General features: G+C 38.7%; 1 protein-coding gene across 8 annotated transcripts in view; it reads left to right on the top strand.

Moving 5' to 3' along the window:
- LRP6 (LDL receptor related protein 6) overlaps positions 1-20,135 on the top strand; it is a 170,290-nt gene that overhangs the window by 105,668 nt on the left and 44,487 nt on the right. For all 8 annotated transcript variants that reach the window (XR_004665617.3, XR_608456.5, XR_008954639.2 and 5 more), the window contains 6 exons: positions 1,280-1,506; positions 3,735-3,919; positions 4,548-4,874; positions 12,657-12,859; positions 14,559-14,770; positions 16,144-16,334. Coding sequence is in view for 5 of the 8 variants with exons in the window: in XM_063593360.1 (XP_063449430.1) it covers positions 1,280-1,506; positions 3,735-3,919; positions 4,548-4,874; positions 12,657-12,859; positions 14,559-14,770; positions 16,144-16,334 (1,345 nt within the window). In the remaining 3 variants the exon portion in view is untranslated. The remainder of the gene's footprint in view (positions 1-1,279; positions 1,507-3,734; positions 3,920-4,547; positions 4,875-12,656; positions 12,860-14,558; positions 14,771-16,143; positions 16,335-20,135) is intronic.

Genomic DNA, 20,135 nt, shown 5'->3' with positions numbered 1-20,135 from the left:
GCAATTAGCTGAGTAAGGAAATGTGTGCTTCACATAAAATGGCTGTTGATTTACTTTAAACAAAAATTCGTGATTTACTTTAAACAAAATTTTAGGGCCTGACTGAGGCGGAAAAGGCCAACAATGAGTTATTCTTTATTTTCTTCTCCTAGAATAGTTACTGAAAAGAATACCAGGATAGCCAGAGAGGAAGCTCCCGACCTATAAATCTGAAGAAGAATCTTTTCTTCTTCCAGACTGTTTTGGGCTTGTTTCAGATAACTCATGTAAACTTTTTTGTAATATGCGAAAACATGGGGTGTTGGAGTCAGAGTTGGATTCTAGTGGTGTTCAGTTAAATTTATTAAGTGAATAAATGAAATAAATTTTGGTTTGCATTGGGTGATGTTCTAAATTTCCTCATCTTGAAAATGGGGGGTGGCTGGGTGCGGTGACTCAGGCCTGTAAATCCCAGCACTTTGGGAGGCTGAGGCACATGGATCACCTGAGGTCACGAGTTTGAGAACAGCCTGGCCAACATGACAAAACCCCGTCTCTACTAAAAATACAAAAATTAGCTGGTCATGGTGGCGCATACCTGTAATCCCAGCTACTCAGGAAACTGAGGCACGAGAATCACTTGAACCTGGGAGGCAGAAGTTGCAGTGAGCTGAGATCATGCCACTGCACTCCAGCCTGGGTGACAGAGTGAGACTCTGTCTCAAAAACATAAAATAGGGGTGATGCCATACTTGCAAGACTGTTGTATTAAGTGACAAAATCTACGGACAAAACGTACTTAGGATAATACTTGATAAGATGTAGTATCTATTATTAGTTTGAATTATGATTTTTAAAAATGTTATGGGACTCAGTGCTATAATGGTAGTATAATGGTTACATTCATTTATATGGTAGGCATGATGACTTGCCATAATGTTAAGCACCTTTAGAAAATTGACCACTAATTAAGATCTGTAGCATTGTGGTCACAGCTTTTCCACTTGATTACTGATAAATTTTAAAAGTAAAGTCATTCTGCTGTTAGTAGAATAAATTTTTGGTTCTTTAGAGTTTTAAAATTTCTCCCCTGAATTGGCAGTAAAACTTGAAGTTGCATTTATTAGAGATTGACATCAAATTTTTCTGTGCTTGCAAGTTATGTGAATTTTAATAGGAAATAGTATGCCTCTTGGCACTTCTGGATCCTCTTGCCCCTGACAAAAACCAAACCAAACCTTCTTTCTGGATAGGGTTTAGACTTATGCCATATGACTTAGTTGTTAATGTTCTTTTGCAGACCATCAGCAGAGCCTTTATGAATGGCAGTGCACTGGAACATGTGGTAGAATTCGGCTTAGATTATCCAGAAGGCATGGCAGTAGACTGGCTTGGGAAGAACTTGTACTGGGCAGACACAGGAACGAATCGAATTGAGGTGTCAAAGTTGGATGGGCAGCACCGACAAGTTTTGGTGTGGAAAGACCTAGATAGTCCCAGAGCTCTCGCGTTGGACCCTGCCGAAGGGTAAACAGCTTTACATGTGCATTCTTTGCAACTGCAGTGTACATTTTGGGGAACATGGCATAGTTACAGATGATATTCTTAATGTTTTAAATAATACGTATTAGGAATCTGAGAACTAAATGATAGATGAACTTTTAAAAACACTATTAATTGATATTTTGCTGATTTGAATGAATAATTATTAGCTAATTTTACTCTTTTCGTAATTAACTTTAGGTGAAGAAAGAGGGGAATGGGTTAATAATCAAATGTTACTGATGAGTATATTGATATGTTAAGTATATATACCAGGAGGTATTATCCATCTGTAGTTGCTTGCACTCCTTCCCAGTTATACTAGATTCCAAGCCTATTGAAGTAAACCCACGGAAACAATGTTGTGAGCTAAGAAAAAACTACATTTAAAAAGCTTTATTTTGGAGTATTTATTAATTCAAAATGGTTAGTTTGGTTTGATCATTATTATAAACTGGCAGTAGCTTTGTTATTACAAGATAGAATAAACGTTTACAACATGATGTTTTTCAAGGGCGGGTGTTCCTTTTTACAAGAGTCAGCAAATTTTTTAAAGCCAGCAGCTAAGAAATCTGAAATCTGAAGAAAAATTCCACTTATAAAAGAAGTCAAGAGGCTGGGCATGGTGGCTCACGCTTGTAATCCCAGCAACTTTGGGAGGCCGAGGCGTGGGCAGATCACAAGGTCAGGAGTTCGAGACCAGCCTGGCCAACATGGTGAAACCCCGTAACTACTGAAGATAAAAAAAAATTAGCCAGGCATGGTGGCATGTGTCTGTAGTCCCAGCTACTCTGGAGGCTAAAGCAGGAAAATTGTTTGAATCTGGGAGGTGGAGGTTGCAGTGAGCCGAGATCGTGCCACTGCACTCCACCCTGGGCAACAGAGCAAGACTCCGTCTTGAAAAAAAAAAAAAGAAGTAAACAGCGTGAACATATAAATATGTTTACTGTATTTGCTAGTTAAAATAATTTCCCTGAAATGACACTGATTCCATGATTAGCTAGTAATTCATCTAGTCAGCGCTGACATATTGTGGTGATCTTTGCTCTAAACATTAGCTGCCAGACAGATAAATTTAATAGTTGGGACTAATTGGTTGCTGCTGGCAAGTATGAAATTTCTCTCACAGTTGTTTCTCTTTGGCTCTTGTGGTGTGCACATGCCTGTCAACTGACAAGTGCAAATGCATATAAAGGCAGGACACCTTCAGTTTTCAGAAAAGCATGTTCATACATTGCTACCAAGTCAGCTATCAGCTGACAGGCTGATGAGTGAATATCTGTCCTCAGGTATTTCATGAGAGCTGGCATGTGATGTGCTTTTTTAGTTCCAGTATTCAAGAGTCTCAAAAACTCACTAGTTTACTTGAAAGGGCATTTGGCCAAGGATTAGGTTCTAGTTCTAGCTCTGTCATCTAACTGGCTTGAAGACATTAGATAAGTTGTTCACATTTCTTGTAGTGTTTTGGGCTCTTCATCTATAAAAAGCCTATACTGTAGGATTACTGTAAGATTAAAGTGCAAAACTCAAAAATGGAAAATAACAGCAAAGTAATTATTCTAAAATTTCACAGAGATTGTTGTAGCGTAGTGTAGTGTTCATTGCCCAGTGGACACATCAAGGGGTGATTCGTTGTTCTTACCATATAGTATGCTCCCTTGGACCATATGACCAAATACATTTTCAAGCTTTGCTTTTGACTTCAGTTAAAGGCTTAGTATTTATAATTACCTTTCATATACTTCTGCAACTTATTTTGAGGAAGAGTTGATTACACAAGTCAAAAAGTAAGTTCAGCATATTAAAAACTCAAATTAGTTAATATTCAAAAGTATATAAAATATTTTACTCAGAAGTGAACCAGATTCTGAGACCAGAGCTTTAAACCTTTGCTGTTTTCTTGAATATTAGTTTTATAAATGCCAGTACTGCAATAAACTGTTGGTTTATTTCCAATTCCTAGGTTTGGATGGAACAAATTTATTGGAAAGACTAAGGAAAGCTGACTCACTTCCTTTTTGGGATATGGAAAAAAATATTTAGTTTAGGGTGCCAAAATAATTGAAAGCATTGTAGCCATGATTTTGTTTAACCCATTTCCTTGATTTGCTATATGTTTTCTTTAAATTTATTTAGTTACTTTGCATGAATATGACTCTTTCCCCCAGATAATAAAAAATTGAAATGTTAAATATTTATTATTTTGAATTTAGATTTATGTATTGGACTGAATGGGGTGGAAAACCCAAGATAGACAGAGCTGCAATGGATGGAAGTGAACGTACTACCTTAGTTCCAAATGTGGGGCGGGCAAACGGCCTAACTATTGATTATGCTAAAAGGAGGCTTTATTGGACAGACCTGGACACCAACTTAATAGAATCTTCAAATATGCTTGGTAAGCTTTACTACTTTTTACTCAAACAGTATATTCTTTTCCATGCAAAAATCAGTGGCTGCTATTTATCATTGGTTAGATACTTTTAATACAACTTCATATGAATGTGTCCATTCTTCTTCTGTTCTGGAATTGTATCCTGTTTGTTATTAATAGTGATCCAGGTACTTGGATTCATCTTTTTATTATGTGAAAGTTTCATTATTATTGGACTTGTAATGAAATTTATAACTCCCTAGATACTCCTGAAATGACTTTTGTACCAGTAAAATATATATATTTCCATCTTTTCCTTCTATAGTTCAAGAAGAAAAAGTGAACTGTAGACCCTTATATAGAGAAAATAAAACCACATTTAAAGTAGACCATTTGCAAGAATTTTAGGAAACTGAGTGATTCGTAGCAGGAATATAAGTTTGAAGCATGGGGTCAGAAGATAGATTGATTTCAGAGAACTGGTCTCGTTTTAGAATTGCTTTTAAATGAATTTTTCTATTTTAAATTGCTTACAATGTAATGTTTTATATGTTAGGGCTTTTTTTTTTTTTCTTTTTGCCAGCAAGACACTTGTATTCTCACATATTTCATCACTCTGCTTCTCCCCTGTCTACTGCCTTTCTGAAAATAGGGCTCAACCGTGAAGTTATAGCAGATGACTTGCCTCATCCTTTTGGCTTAACTCAGTACCAAGATTATATCTACTGGACGGACTGGAGCCGACGCAGCATTGAGCGTGCCAACAAAACCAGTGGCCAAAACCGCACCATCATTCAGGGCCATTTGGATTATGTGATGGACATCCTCGTCTTTCACTCATCTCGACAGTCAGGGTGGAATGAATGTGCTTCCAGCAATGGGCACTGCTCCCACCTCTGCTTGGCTGTGCCAGTTGGGGGTTTTGTTTGTGGATGCCCTGCCCACTACTCTCTTAATGCTGACAACAGGACTTGTAGTGGTAAGCTGCATTTCCCTCCAAAGCAAGCTAGAATGAGAGAAAGCAGCATTTTCAAAGTACTTTAGTGTGTGTTTTTTCTAAAGTTAAATAGTGTGGAAATCCAGAGGGGGTCATTTGTTTGGTTAAAGGGTAGGGGAATGCAAGTGTTTGTTACTTATTACTTGTTTGATGATAGCAATTTGATGTTATAGAAAAATTAAGTCTTATGCTGGTGCATTGTCTTATGTCCGTAACCCAGCACTTTGGGAAGCTGAGGTGGGAGGAATGCTTCAGCTCAGGAGTTCAAGACCAGCCTAGGCAATATAGCGAGACCTTGCCTCTACAAAAAATAAAAAAATTAGCCAGAGTAATGTTGTGCATTTGTAGTCCCACCTACTCAGGAGGGTGAAGTAGGAGGATCACTTGGCCCCAGGAGATTGAGGCTGCAGTGAGCTATGGTGGCACCACTGCATTCCAGCCTGGGTGACACAGAGAGATTCTTTCTTCAAAAAAAAAGGAAAAATTAAGTCTTTTACCCTTGGACATTAAATATTAAGTGTAAAAGTTGCATAGTTTCATGCATCATATTTATTGTAAAGGAAGGGAAGAGCATTACAAACAGTAAAACAGTGAATCGCAAAACACAACTTACTTGTCCTTTGAAGTGCATAGAGTAGGACAGTCATAAAAAATTTAAATGTTTAACAGGCCATACAGAAAACGCGTATGAGAACATGTAACCCAGTATAAAGTAACAGTTGATGAGAAACTAAAGAGAACATGCAATGAACATAGTAGGCAGTTGCAGTTTAACTGAAGCTGATGTTACCAGATCTTTTCATTTGGTCCTGAATCTAGATTTTTGTGTGTGTGTGACTCCCTCATCTTCTGATTTTTAAATACCGGCAAGTACACACATAACACTAACAACAAAGTGTGTAACAAAACATTGTTGGCTAGGGGAAACCTGGCTTATAACTTAAATATATATGAAGGCCCATTTCTTGGTGGATAGACAAGAACAAATTGGTAGATACGATTAAGAAATAAGTAGATTAGATCAGAGTAGATTATGGGAGGGGTGTAGGGTTTGGGTCAATATGATGGAAAGTAACAAACTGCTAAGGATATTAGAGGTAATTAACTATTGACATGACTTTCTTTTGTGCTTGAGAGAATGTGTCAGAATTCCCATAGGAAAAATTTGGTCTATTCTGATGCCAACTTCAGTTGTGAAAGAGAAAGGACACAAGCATGTAGTGGAATGATTAAGAGGTTATACTTTGGAATCTCTGCCACACATTAGCTTTTTTGCTTTACACAAGTAATAAATTCTTTAAGCCTTAATTTTTTCTCATTTGTAAAATTGGAATAATAATAGTAATTGCTGTATAGGGTTGTTATGAAGATTAAAGATAATACATGGTCTGATTTCTGGGGAGAACCAGTAGCAGGGAAGTCAGTTAGACCAGTGTGGTAATGCAGGTAGACCTGGACAATGGTGGTGGCAGCAGCGTGTGTGTTGAAGAGAGGTTGATGGATTCGAGATGTATTTTGAAGCTAGAGCAAGCAGAAGTTGTTAATGAGTTCTGTGTGGGACAGAAAGAGGAAGCAAGGATGACCTCTAGATTATGTGTCATAGATGATGGACTGTCATCGGAGAAGAGACATGAGGTTGAAGATACAGATTTTGGGATTACCAGGATGTATTTAAAATGAATGAGGTTACCTAAAGAGAAGGTATAGTTCAAGAGCCAGCAGCTTTCTCTCATAGGCTTTGTGGGTGTTTAGGCTGTGTCACACCTGCTGAACTCTGCCCAGCTCTCGCCATGGTAGTGTGAGAGCAGCCTCAGGCAATACATTTTAAAAATTGAAGTGGCTGAATTCCAGTAAAACTTTATTACAGAAACAGGCAGCAGGCCAGATTTAACTTGTGGGCCATAACCCCCATCAGTGGGCTAACTCTGATGGAGAGAAAAGAAGGCACTTGGTAAACTATGCAACTCTGGTTGAGGAAGAGAAGTTCACAGAGAACACTGAGAAGTAGCAACCAGAGAGGTAAGAGGAAAAGCGGGAGAGAATAGAGGCACGAAGACAGAGATTAGGTTGTTTCAAAAATGAACTCTGTTGAATGAGTAAGGGGAGGTCTAAAATAGCATACACTGGATTTTTGGGTAAAGTGGTTATTAACCCTGAAGAGAGTAATTTCAGGGAAGTAATGGTGAAATGCAGAATGCAGTACATTAAAACATGATTGGAAAAAAGGAAACGACAGTGACATACATAGACATCTCTTTTGAGAAGTTTGGCTTCTCATTTCACACAGAATAAAAACCTAGTTCTTATAATGGCCTACTGGGTCCTACATGACCTATACCCCACATTTCATAACCCCTTCTTCACTCTCACTCCCCACCACTCAGTTTTCTTCTCTAACCTCAGCTTTTACTCTTATCTCTCTTGCTTTCTTCATGACAGCCACACTGGCCTCATTGCTGGTTTCAGCTAGGCCGGGTACTCCCGCTTCATGACTGTTGAACTGCTTGTTTACTCTGCTTGGAGTGTTCTTGCATATATTTGCGTGGATACCGTTCATGTCCAAGTCTTTGCTTAATTGTTTCCTTCATAGTGACACCTGGTCCATGCTATTTAAAATTCAAATTATGCTGCCATTCTATCCAGCATGCCAGTGCCCCTTATCTGTACTTTTTCTTTTCTTTTTCCCATAGCACTTTCACCTCTTTATGTATTATGTAATTTATACACTCTACTATTTATGTCGCTTCCTTCTTTATTATATTTGTTGCTTATTGTCTGTCTGTTGGAATATAAACTCCATGTGAAGCAACAATTTTTTTTCTGTTTTCTTCATTGACTTATCTTATGTGCCTTAGAATAACACTTAGTCTGTGGTAGACACTCAAGAAATTATTGTTAAATAAATGAATGAAGAAACAAGGCAAGGCTTGGAAAAACACATACGCTGTTTTACCCAACAGCTTTGTGACCTTGGGAAAATTATTTAACTTTTTTTTTTTTTTTTAACAGTCCAGAAGTCTTTTATTTTTTTAACACCTATTATGCCATAAATTCATAGGGAATAGGTTCCAGCAGCTCAGGCTCCTTCCCACTGGTTCTCACAAAATATGCTTCTCTGGGTGGAGCAGGCTGGCGCTTCAGTTGAACCCAGGTACCTTTCTCTTTGGCTTCTTTCTTTTTCTGATCATTTTCCTTCTTTTTCTGATAACTTTCCATTTTCTGATAGCTTCCTTTAGGAAGCTATCTCGGCTCTTAGCGTGCTTAACATGCTGAATATGCACATTAATTCTGTTGGCAAGAATCTTGCCCTTAACTTGTTTGTTTACAACAATGCCAACAGCATGCTGGGTAACATTGTAGACCCTTCCAGTTTTGCAGTGGTAACACTTGTGGGGCATTCCTTTTGAACAGTACCCATTCCCTTGATGTCTACAATATCACCTTTCTTATAGATTTGCATATAGGTGGCCAAAGGAACAACTCCGTGTTTTCTAAAAGGCCTAGAGAACATGTATCGGGTGCCTCTCCTCTTTCCCTTTGTGTTCATCATTTTGGCAAATTACTGGAAGATGGCAGTTCTGGCTGAAAGACTTTTTGTTTGTTTGTTTGTTTGAGACAGAGTCTTACACTGTCACCCAGGCTGGAGTAAAGTGGCGTGATCTTGGCTCACTGCAACATCCGCCTCCCAGGTTCAAGTGATTCTCCTGTCTCAGCCTCCTGAGTAGCTGGGATTACAGGCGTGCATCCGGTGCCTGGCTAATTTTTGTGTTTTTAGTGGAGACGGGATTTCACCATGTTGGCCAGGCTGGTCTTGAACTCCTGACCTCAGGTGATCCACCAGCCTTGGCCTCCCAAAATGCTGGGATTACAGGCATGAGCCACTACGCCTGGCCTAACCTTTCAGATCCTCAGTGCACTCGCCTATAAAATAGAGATAATTTTGTGGATTAAATAACATTTAGTATGATATGTAATATATTGGAGGTCCTAAATAAATTTTTCTTTTCCTTTCCTTGTCTCAAATTTTATTTTCTTACTTTCAAAATCATAGCTACAAGGCTCTCCTTGTCACTCAGTGCTTCTTTCTGGCTTTTTTTCCTCTTTTTAAGAGATCAGGTCTTACTGTGTTGCCCAGGTTAGACTTGAACTCCTGGGCTCAAGCAGTCCTCCCACCTCAATCTCCCGAGTTGCTGGAACTACAAGCACATGCCACTGCGCTAGGCTCTATTGCTTGTTTCTTTGTTTCTTCATATATTATTGTAATGAGTGTTTATTTATCAAGCACCTATTACATGCTGCGCATTATTTCAGCCGTTGGAAAACATAGCAGTGAATGAAATTCAGTGGAATAGATAATAAACTAAATAAATTATGTCAGGGGTTAGGTGGCAATAAGTATAATGAAGAAATATAAAGAGCAAGAAAGGGTGATGGTGGCAGGTACTGCAGTGTTAACTGGGGTGATTAGGGAAGTTCTTACTGAAAAAATGACATTTATGTCAAGAACTGAAGGAAGTGAGGAAATGAGCTATGCGGATATCTGGGAGAAGACCTATCAAGCAAAAGGGGATAGTAAATGCAAAAGGTCTTGGGGGAACATGTCCGACATGTTAGAGGAACACCTAGGAAGCTAGTGTTGCTGGAATGAAGTGAATAAAGAAATTAGATCAGAGAGGAAATGGGAAGCCAGATTGTGTAATCCTTTATTCAGTACTGAAGTGGCCTCTGTGGCATCTTTGTGCAAATTGGAAAAAGATGTTTCCTCTGAGCAGATTTAGCCCTACAGGTGTATGGTGTGGCTAAGTGTGGACTGGATTTCAGTTCCTACTCAATGCCCCTGGCACAGAGCACAAATGGTACAGTCATACATGATGGGCTTGGCCTTTTAGTTTATTCTATTCTTAAACAAGAGCAACATCTTTGTCTAAGCTACCAGTGAACACATATGCCTTCAGAAGAGAACTGAAAAGCTTCCTCCTACGTACATCTCATCCTCCAGCTTCTCTGATGTCTCCATTGTGGGAATGCGAGACTCAAGACAACCAGATGAGGTCGTTGTTAAAGCACCATTCTGAAGGAAATGTGAGAGAGGTGGTTAGAGTTTAATAAATTTGATAGGGTGGATTTAGGCTTTTAAAATGGCATATTCTTTGTCATTTTAAACACTTACTGACTTGAAAATAGGTCAAAATATTAGCTGCCTTTTAGAAACGACCAGTTAATTTGTAATTTTTAATATATTTGAGTAGACTTTTTGGAGCAGGTATTTATTTGGAGCCACATATGCCTTTCTCTTAATCTGCATTTCTAGAACAAGATCCACAACTAATTGTGGAATCTTATTGAAGGTTAAAATTTTGCTTGGAAAAGAGAGTACGCAGCAAAATATCCTAGGAGCCAAATACATATTTGATTAATTGCTTCCCAGGCAAGAAAATATGGGAACTAAAACTCTGGGATCTTTCTTCTAAGGTCTTTTAAACAGAAGGGGGTCTTGCTGGGTTGTTCAGGCTGGTCTTGAACTCCCAGCCTCAAGTGATCCTACTGCCTCAGCCTCCCAAAGGGCTAGTATTACAGGCATGAGCCACTGTGCCCAGCCAATTTAGAACCTTTAAAAATTTTTTTCTTGCTTTACTAAGAAAGTAGTACTGCCAAAATATAATTCTTTTAAAATAAAATGATAGTGGGAGACTTTTTAGCTATTCTGTGTGATGTGTTTTTACTACTCGAAGTATGGACTCCACAAAAATTGCTAAAAGTTGTTAAATCAATGTATTAGTATGATGGACTCCAGAAATGGAGATTTGTAGTAGGATCATTGGGATAACTTTCTAAATCTTCCAAGCTGAGTGTGGGTTTTTAACTAATGAAGAACTTAAAGCAGAATTGCAGTTTTGTAGATACCAAGTTTCTTTGTGAGTACTGATTTCCTTTGGGATTTAAGCCGGTATTCATTTGAGTGTAAATGTAAAATAAGCTGAGAGACCACAAACAATGGAGCTGTGAAGAATGGGGAATAGGAGGAAATAAAGCAAGGAGTCGTGGCTTGGTTATTTATGTTTTATATTCCTGAGAAGGACAAAATTCTCCTGTATTTAGGTGATGTCTAAGCACTAAGAAAATAGAGTATAATTATGAAATGTATACAGATATTTTAATGAAGATTTAAAAAATGGCATTAGACTTTGAAGTTGTTGGTAGTCTCTCAGAAGTCATTCTTGGCCAGGCATGGTGGCTCACATCTGCAAACCCAGCACTTTGGGAGGCTGAGGTGGGTGGATCACGAGGTCAGGAGTTCGAGACCAGCCTGACCAGCATGGTGAAACCCTGTCTCTACTAAAAATAAAAAAATTAGCTGGGCATGGTGGTGGGCACCTGTAATCCCAGCTACTTGGGAGGCTGAGGCAGGAGAATTGCTTGAACCTGGGAGGTGGAGGCTGCAGTGAGCCGAGATCACACCACTGCATTAGTTCATTTTCATGCGGTTGATAAAGACATATTGGAAACTGGGAACAAAAAGAGGTTTAATTTACAGTTCCACATGGCTGGGGAGGCCTCAGAATTGTAGTGGGAGGCAAAAGGGACTTCTTTCCTGGCGGTGGCAAGAGACAAATGAGAAAGAAGCAAAAGTGGAAACCCCTTCAGATCTCGTGAGACTTATTCACTATTATGAGAACAGCACAGGAAAGACCGGCCCCCATGATTCAATTACCCGCCCCTGGGTCCCTCCCACAACACATGGGAATTGTGGGAGTACAATTCAAGTTGAGATTTGGGTGGGGACACAGCCAAACCATATCATAAAGCATCTATTATTATTTTTGTAATTTTTACCTGCTCTCTTTCCATGCCGTCCTCACATACACAACAGAATAGTATCTACAATCCATTAAGGTTTCAGTGCCTGTTAATACCAAGTTTATTACTGCTACTACTGGTAATAAATAATTATTTTAAATTTATGGGTGGGCACAGTGGCTCTGCCTGTATTCCCAGCAGTTTGGGAGGCCAAGGTGGGAGGATTGCTTGAGCCCAGGAGTTCGAGACCAGCCTGGGCAACATGGCGAGACCCCATCTCTATTAATTTTTTATAAATAATTTTTAAGTTATTAAAAACATATTAAAAATTTACATTTATATAGTGCCTTACAGTTTTTAAAGTATTTTCATATACGTTGTAAAATTCTTGTAGCAACTCAGTGAGAGGGACAAGATGACTATGACTTTTATTTTACCACTGAGTAAACTTTGGCCTAGAGAGGCTCAGTGACTTAAGATCAAATCAGAAGGCTGAGACTAAAAATAAGCCTTCTTTTTTTTTTTTTTTCCTTAGATGGGTCTTGCCCTGTCAAGTGTAAAATCAGTCTAGAAGTTTCTGCTTTAATTTATAAAAGCCCAGGCTTCCTGCCACCCACCAGACAGAATAGGTTAAGGGTTATTCACTTGGTAGACCAGAATTTTGTATATCAAATACCTGATGGAAATGAAGTTTTCTGTGATATCTCTGTGGACAAGATGGAGAAAAACAGGGTAGGTGGCTATGTCATTAGGTAAATTCATAACTGATTTGGTAACCAGAGAGCTGATTAGTGTTACTCTGAAGAGAGTTTTTGAGGGCATGCCAAAGAATTTTGTCCTCAGCCTTAGCTCTTCAACATCTATGTCTGTTTTGTATGAAATACATACAACAGGCTGATCAAATCATTGGATGATAGAGGATGTAGGGTAACTAGATTTCAGATTTTCTCTTTTCTTCCTTTTAAGCTCCTACAACTTTCCTGCTCTTCAGTCAAAAGAGTGCCATCAACCGCATGGTGATTGATGAACAACAGAGCCCCGACATCATCCTTCCCATCCACAGCCTTCGGAATGTCCGGGCCATTGACTATGACCCACTGGACAAGCAACTCTATTGGATTGACTCACGACAAAACATGATCCGAAAGGCACAAGAAGATGGCAGCCAGGTAATTGAGGGCTTGGTTCAAAATTCATTTCTCCTGACTAATAACTGGACTCACCAACCATTCTGTTTCACTTAAGTCTTGACTCTGCTTAAGTGTGTGTGTATGTGTGTATGAACCTGAAATTCTGGACCTAGTAGCTTATTTTTTCCTTCTGACGATATTTTGAGTAAGCAATTGTTTGATGATGATATTATGATGAAAATTGTTAGGCGTACTTAAGCTGTTGTATTGGTAATGGCTTTGTGACTGCCCCCTACGTTTCTTTATGAAGTCTTTTTCCTTACGTTTCTATTGTATGGAGTATTAGAAGCCTTGAAATAGGCCTTGGTTCTGATTCCAGCTCTATCCCTCACTTAGGATTCTTAGGAACTTTTTTAGCTGAAAAGAATGCAAAGCACATAGCTCTTATGTGTTATGTAACAGGAACTCAATAAATAACAGTTACATTACTAATTAACTATTATTTAAAAGGTTCAGAGGATGTGAAACATATGAGGATGTGAAACATATAACACAATCTCAGTAGGGTTAAAAACATCTAACATGTTATTAATCCAGTGGGTTTTTTTGGTCATAATTATTTGGTGACTGTGGGATGGGAATGAGGATATTATCAATAAATCTTACCCATTTACATGCCAATTATGGATTTACACATCACTATCGATACTTCTTTGCTTGCTTTCTGTGGCCAAGCCCTGTCAGACTGGGATTATAATACTATAAATAATTACTTGTTGTCATCCTCATAGCAGTGATCGTAAGTTGTATCTTGAATGTATTAAAATTTAGGGAAGTTAGAGTACCGTTTTTCACTATGTCTCATCTTAAAATAAAGAGCAAGGAGGTAATATATTTAGGGCTGCTGAGAGATCATTTAGGGTATAGTAATAGCTGTGTATTCCAGACACACTTCCCACCATATAGGCCAGGACTGATGGGCTGATAACTAATAGATAGAAATTAAGGAATATGTTACTTCAGAGATACCAGTAAGATACAGTTCAGATGGCACAAATGGACAAAGCCTCTCTTTTTGCTTGACTTTATTTTAAAAAAATTGCATGTGTAGACTTGAGGATCAGAAAAGGAGATGACTTGATTTGTAGCCTTTACTAGTTGCTGTTATCTCTAGAGCAGGGTTTCTCAAGCACTGTGGTCGTTTTGGGCTGGATTAATTGTTTGTTGTGGGGGGCTGCTCTGAATATTGTAGGATGTTTAACAGCATCCCTGGTCTCTGCCTGCTAGTTACCAGTTGTATTCCCACAGTCGTGACAGTAAAAAATGTCTTCATACATTGCCAAATGCCCATGGCGGGGCAATATTGCCTCTAGTTGCAATCCACTGCTTTAGAGATATTTCTAGGGTGTGGTTTTAGCCACGGTTGTCTCCAGTTTAGAGAAGATAGTTGCCACCTTCTCACTCCCATCTCTTAATCAAGGCATTATCAGGTTCTTGGAGCAACTAATCTGACCTCAGCTCTTTTTTTCAGCAGCAGGATAACCCAAGGAACATTTGAGATGTGTATTAACAAAGAAGCACATTACCCATAAAAAAAGGTATCAGTAAGAAATACTCCTTAAGACTTGAGAGAGCCTTCTCAGCTGTGTGCCCATGTAGGTGTAAGCATTGTGACTGATTGCCTCAGGGTTATCTGCCCCTGGAGTTTAATTTTCTTTGTATTTCTTTTTGTCCCTAGGGCTTTACTGTGGTTGTGAGCTCAGTTCCGAGTCAGAACCTGGAAATACAACCCTATGACCTCAGCATTGATATTTACAGCCGCTACATCTACTGGACTTGTGAGGCTACCAATGTCATTAATGTGACAAGATTAGATGGGAGATCAGTTGGAGTGGTGCTAAAAGGCGAGCAGGACAGACCTCGAGCCATTGTGGTAAACCCAGAGAAAGGGTATGTTACTAAAGTGGCGTTCAGATACTGTGGCTTCTGAGACTCTCCTCACCCTTCTTTTTCAGCCTGTTATTTATTTACCTTTAAGTGTCCTGTGCTCCAGCAAACAATTCAATATTCTCTATCAGTTTGTTTCTGCATTATCTTAACAGTTGTCTTACACTTTCTCTGATTTCACTGCCCAGGCTTTCTTTCCTGGGCCACTAGTGCTTCAATTCTAAGTCTTAACCACACCTCCAGGACCATTTCAACTGCCACGTCCTCCAGGAAGTTTTCCTTGATCTACCTTATCCCAGCCAGATGTGATTTTTGCCCCCTCCTGAATACTCAGTACTCTGTATCTGTGCCTAAGTTATACTTAGTCCTTTCCAATTTACCTTACTTTTAATTATTTTTTAGTCTTGTATTTACCACTAGACATCAGTTTTCTTTATGATGAGAACTAGTATGCTTTCTTTCATTTAATAAAGAGCTTTGCATTTAATAAATACTCAATACTCAGTTGTATCTGAGTCAATGATAAGGTATTCAGCAAGTAAAGTAGCTTACTTCAAAAGAGAGGAAAAGGATGAAATCTAGAAGCTAAATATAAGAAGTGATTTATATGTAACTTCTTTTTAGTTATTAAATAGATTAATTAGAAAGAATTTAAAATTTTGTGTTAAGGTCTCTCTAGTCACTGATCTTTAATTTATCATATTCTGAAAACATGTGTGCCTATGTCTAACACTATTCTGTTAATCTATGAAAGCTCCCTAATAACTTCTGTGTACCTTTGTTGCTACTATTAAAAGTAGTAAAATTGTCCCATGACCTTTTAAAAATTTAAATATATAAATAGATATGTATATATTTATAAAAGGATTTTATATATACACATATTTATATAAAAGAGGATTTATATATATACACATATATATTTATATAAAAGAGGATATATATATATATATATTTGGATACAAGGTTTGGCTCGATCACCCAGGCTAGAGTGCAGTGACATAATCTAAGCTCACTGCAACCTCTGCCTCCTGGGCTTAAGTGATCCTCCCACCTCAGCCTTCCAGCTAGCTGGGACTACAGGCACACGTCACCATGCCTGGCTAATTTTTGAGGTATTTTTTGTAGAAATGGGGTTTTGCCGTGTTGCCCAAGCTGGTCTTTCACTCATAAGCTTAAGCAATACCCCCGCCTCGGTCTCCCAAAGTGCTGAGATTACAGGCATGAGCCACTGTGCCTGGTCAAAAAATACGTATTTTAAAACGTTTAAAAACAATACTTAAAAATACTCTACCTCCATTTGTCTTAATAAGAATATTCTCATTTTATGTGGTTTCTTACTCCAGTAACTTATTTTTTTCCTCCTTTCCCTCTAGGTATATGTATTTTACCAATCTTCAGGAAAGGTCTCCTAAAATTGAACGGGCTGCTTTGGATGGGACAGAACGGGAGGTCCTCTTTTTCAGTGGCTTAAGTAAACCAATTGCTTTAGCCCTTGATAGCAGGCTGGGCAAGCTCTTTTGGGCTGATTCAGATCTCCGGCGAATTGAAAGCAGTGATCTCTCAGGTACCCAAGAAATATGTTTCCTTATTTTAATTTGAGTTTTTAAGATGATTCATCTATTGTGTTTTTCTTGCATCATATTGTTTTTGGCACATTTCTTGGCCGTTTTATTCATTAAATGTAGTCAGCATCAAGTTGGTTGGTGAAGAGCTTTTTCTTCAACCGTCAACATGATTACTCCTCTGTTATGTAACTACCTGCCAGTTTTCTTGATCTTGGTTCTGTAAATAATGTATTTCTTTTTTTTTTGAGACGGAGTCTTGCTTTATCGCCCAGGCTGGAATGCAGTTCCCGGGTTCACGCCATTCTCCTGCCTCAGCCTCCCGAGTATCTGGGACTACAGGCACCCGCCACTGCGCCCAGCTAATTTTTTGTATTTTTAGTAGAGACGGGGTTTCACTGTGTTAGCCAGGATGGTCTCGATCTCCTGACCTTGTGATCCGCCCGCCTCGGCCTCCCAAAGTGCTAGGATTACAGGCATAAGCCACCGCACCCAGCGTAAATAATACATTTCTAATGCATCCTTTCCTAACTCTTCTGCTCTGGTTTATGTTCTTGTCATCTGTGGCCAAATCCTAGCCTCTGGTTGATCTCCCTGCCAATTTTTCTCCATGAAAGTTTACACATGGCTCCTAAATTTTCTGAAGCATGGTTTTAATGTCACTGCTTTACTTAAAAAATCTTCAGGGTAGTTTCATAACCTGTAGGAAAAAAGTCTGGTTGTACTCTTAAGTTGGTATAAGTTAGTATTCACCTTTCACAACCTCATTGTGGCGTTTATCTTTCTGGTATTTTAACCAAATTAAATTATTTGTTCGTCCTAAGATATACTTTTACTTTCACATTTCTCTGCAATCTTATGTCTGTAATTATAATTACCTCCTCTGTCCCCAATTTCTGATGTCCATATAGTCTGTGTTGGCCTCCCTAGTGATCAGGTAAATGAAATTAAAATATACTATTTGTGTCTGTTGATTATTGCCTAGCATTGGCCAGTATGGTAGAAAATGACATGCCCTCATGTGCTTTGGTGGAAGTGGAAATTGTTAGAGCCTTTTTGGAGGACAATTTGCCAGTAATAATCAAAATTTAAAATATGCATTCCCTTTGATCTGGTGATTTCCTTTGTAGATAGCTGTCTTAGAGAAATACCGATGTAAGTGTATAAGGGTATTTGCTGAGCATTATTTGTGATAGTCCTTCATGGAGAAATACATTCTATCAGTGTATGGAATATTACAGTCATTCAAAAGAATAAGGTAGATCTGTGTGCACTGACATGAATGATTTTTAAAAATTAAATTTCAGAAAAATTCTTAAGATCTAGTTTTGTTTAAAATTTGAAACCGTATAGTATATACACTGTGTATACACAGTGTATGTATATATACCGTTAAGAAATGTGGGAACTCAGGCCAGGTGTGGTGGCTCATGCTTGTAATCTCAGCACTTTGAGAGGCTGAAGAGGGTGGATCACCTGAGGTCAGGAGTTTGAGACCAGCCTGGCCAACATGGCAAAATGCTGTCTCTACTAAAAATACAGAAAATAGCCAAGCATAGTGGTGGGCGCCCGTAATCTCAGCTATTCGGGAGGCTGAGGCGGGAGAATCGCTTGAACACGGGAGGCGGTGGTTGCAGTGAGTCAAGACGGCGCCACTGCACTCCAGCCTGGGTTATGGAACGAGAACGAGACTCTGTCTCAAAAAAAAAGAAAAGAAAAGAAAAAAGAAATGTGGGATCTCAGATCTCAGATCTTCAGATCTCAGGTTCTTCAACAAAGAGAAAGAGAGAGAGAAAGAGAGAAGGGGGAGGGAGGGAGGGAGGGGAGAGAGGAGAGGGGAAAAGAAAGAAACAGGCATACATGTCAGTATTTTCCTCAAGAAATAAGCAAATATATCTCAAGTCTGGAGCATTAGCATACTAAAATGTTGAGACTGCTTACTCCTGTATCATGTACATTTTTGTATGTTTGAATACATTTATAATTATTTTAATCTTTTTTTCACATTTTTTTTAATGTCTTCAGGTTCAAATGCCTCCCTTCCATTATGTATTCTCTGATTCCAGACAGTTAGGCACACACTTATGCATGTATAGTTACACGCCTGGTATAGTATATTCTTTCCCTCATCTGATCTCCTCTGTCTCTTATATCACCTCTAATTTTTTTTTTCTGGGTACCTAATGCATTTATATCTTTCGAATAATTGTTTTTTCCAAAATTCACCTTCTGTTGCAATCTGAATGTATTAGGTTGGTGCAAAAGTAATTGCAGTTTTTTTTAAATTATAAGTTTTAGGGTACATATGCACAATGTGCAGGTTTGATACATAGGTATACATGTGCCGTGTTGGTTTGCTGCACCCATTAACTAGTAATTTACATTAGGTATTTCTCCTAATGCTATCCCTCCCCTAGCCCCCCACCCCCCGACAGGCCCCAGTGTGTGATGTTCCCCACCCTGTGTCCAAGTGATCTCATTGTTTAATTCCCACCTGTGAGTGAGAACATGTGGTGTTTGGTTTTCTGTCCTTGTGATAGTTTGCTGAGAATGATGGTTTCCAGCTTCATCCATGTCCCTGCAAAGGACATGAACTTATCCTTTTTTATGGTTGCATAGTATTCCATGGATATCACCTCTAATTTGTACATTAGTTACTTATGTCAATATTTTAAACTATCTTTTGTTTTTATTTTTGTTTGAGAAAGAGTTTTGCCCTGTCACCCAGGCTAGAGTACAGTGGTGTGATTATAGCTTGCTGCAGCCTCAAACTCCCTAGCTCAAACAGTCCTCCTGCATCAGCTTCCTGAGTAGCTAGGACTACGGGCACACACCACCACACCCAGCTAATTTTATTTTTGTAGAGATGGGGGTCTTGCTGTGTTGCTGAGGCTAGTCTCAAACTCCTGGGCTCAAGTGATCCCCCTGCCTTGGCCTCCCAAAGTTCTGGGATTACAGGCGTGAGCCACCATGCCTGGCAGGCAGGTCTGTGATAAAGCTCTTCATGAAAATGTTTCATTCATTACAATTAATTTTGTCCCACTGCTGCAATGAGCCATGATCATGATTGCACCACTGCACTCCAGCCTGGCCAATAAAGCCGAGACCCTGTCTCAAAAAATAACCCAAAACTGGTAACTTGAAAGTTTATTGTTGTATAGGAATTCTTTATACATTCTAGATATGAATCCTTTGTCAAGATATATATTGCATAAATCTCCCAGTTTGTGATTTACCTTTTTTATTCTCCCAGTAGTATCTTTAGATGAAAAGAAAGGTCCTAATTTTAATGTAGTACAGTTTATTAATTTTCTTTTTATGGTTAACATCTCTTATGTTGTTTAAGAAATCTTCATGGGAGTTGAGGGATGAGAAATTAATGCGTACAACGTACACTATGGTTTTACACTAAAAGCTCACACTTCACACTTGTACACATCATAGATACATAGTATATATCCATGTTAAAAAAACTTGTACCACATAAATGTATAGCAATAAGAAAAAAGACATGTTTGTCTTCTGCAAAGGTACAAAAAGATACTTTAGTTTTTTCCCTAAAATTTCTTCATTTAACTTTTCTTATTGAGATCTGTAATCCATCTGGAATTGATTTTGGTGTGTAGTGTGAGGCAGGGGTTAAAATGCATTTTTTTCCACATTACTGTTGGATTCAGCATCATTTACTGGAAAGACTGTCCTTTCCCTACTACTCTGTAGTATCACCTTGGTCATAAATGAGGTGACTGTATTTGTGTGTGTTTGTTTCTAGACTCTGATGTTCCCAAGGGGAACAAGGGGTC

The sequence above is a fragment of the Pan paniscus genome, chromosome 10 (assembly GCF_029289425.2).
Source record: "Pan paniscus chromosome 10, NHGRI_mPanPan1-v2.0_pri, whole genome shotgun sequence".
Taxonomy (NCBI): domain Eukaryota; kingdom Metazoa; phylum Chordata; class Mammalia; order Primates; family Hominidae; genus Pan; species Pan paniscus.
Note: the sequence above shows the minus strand (reverse complement) of the source record. Positions and strands in the feature narration are given on the sequence as shown.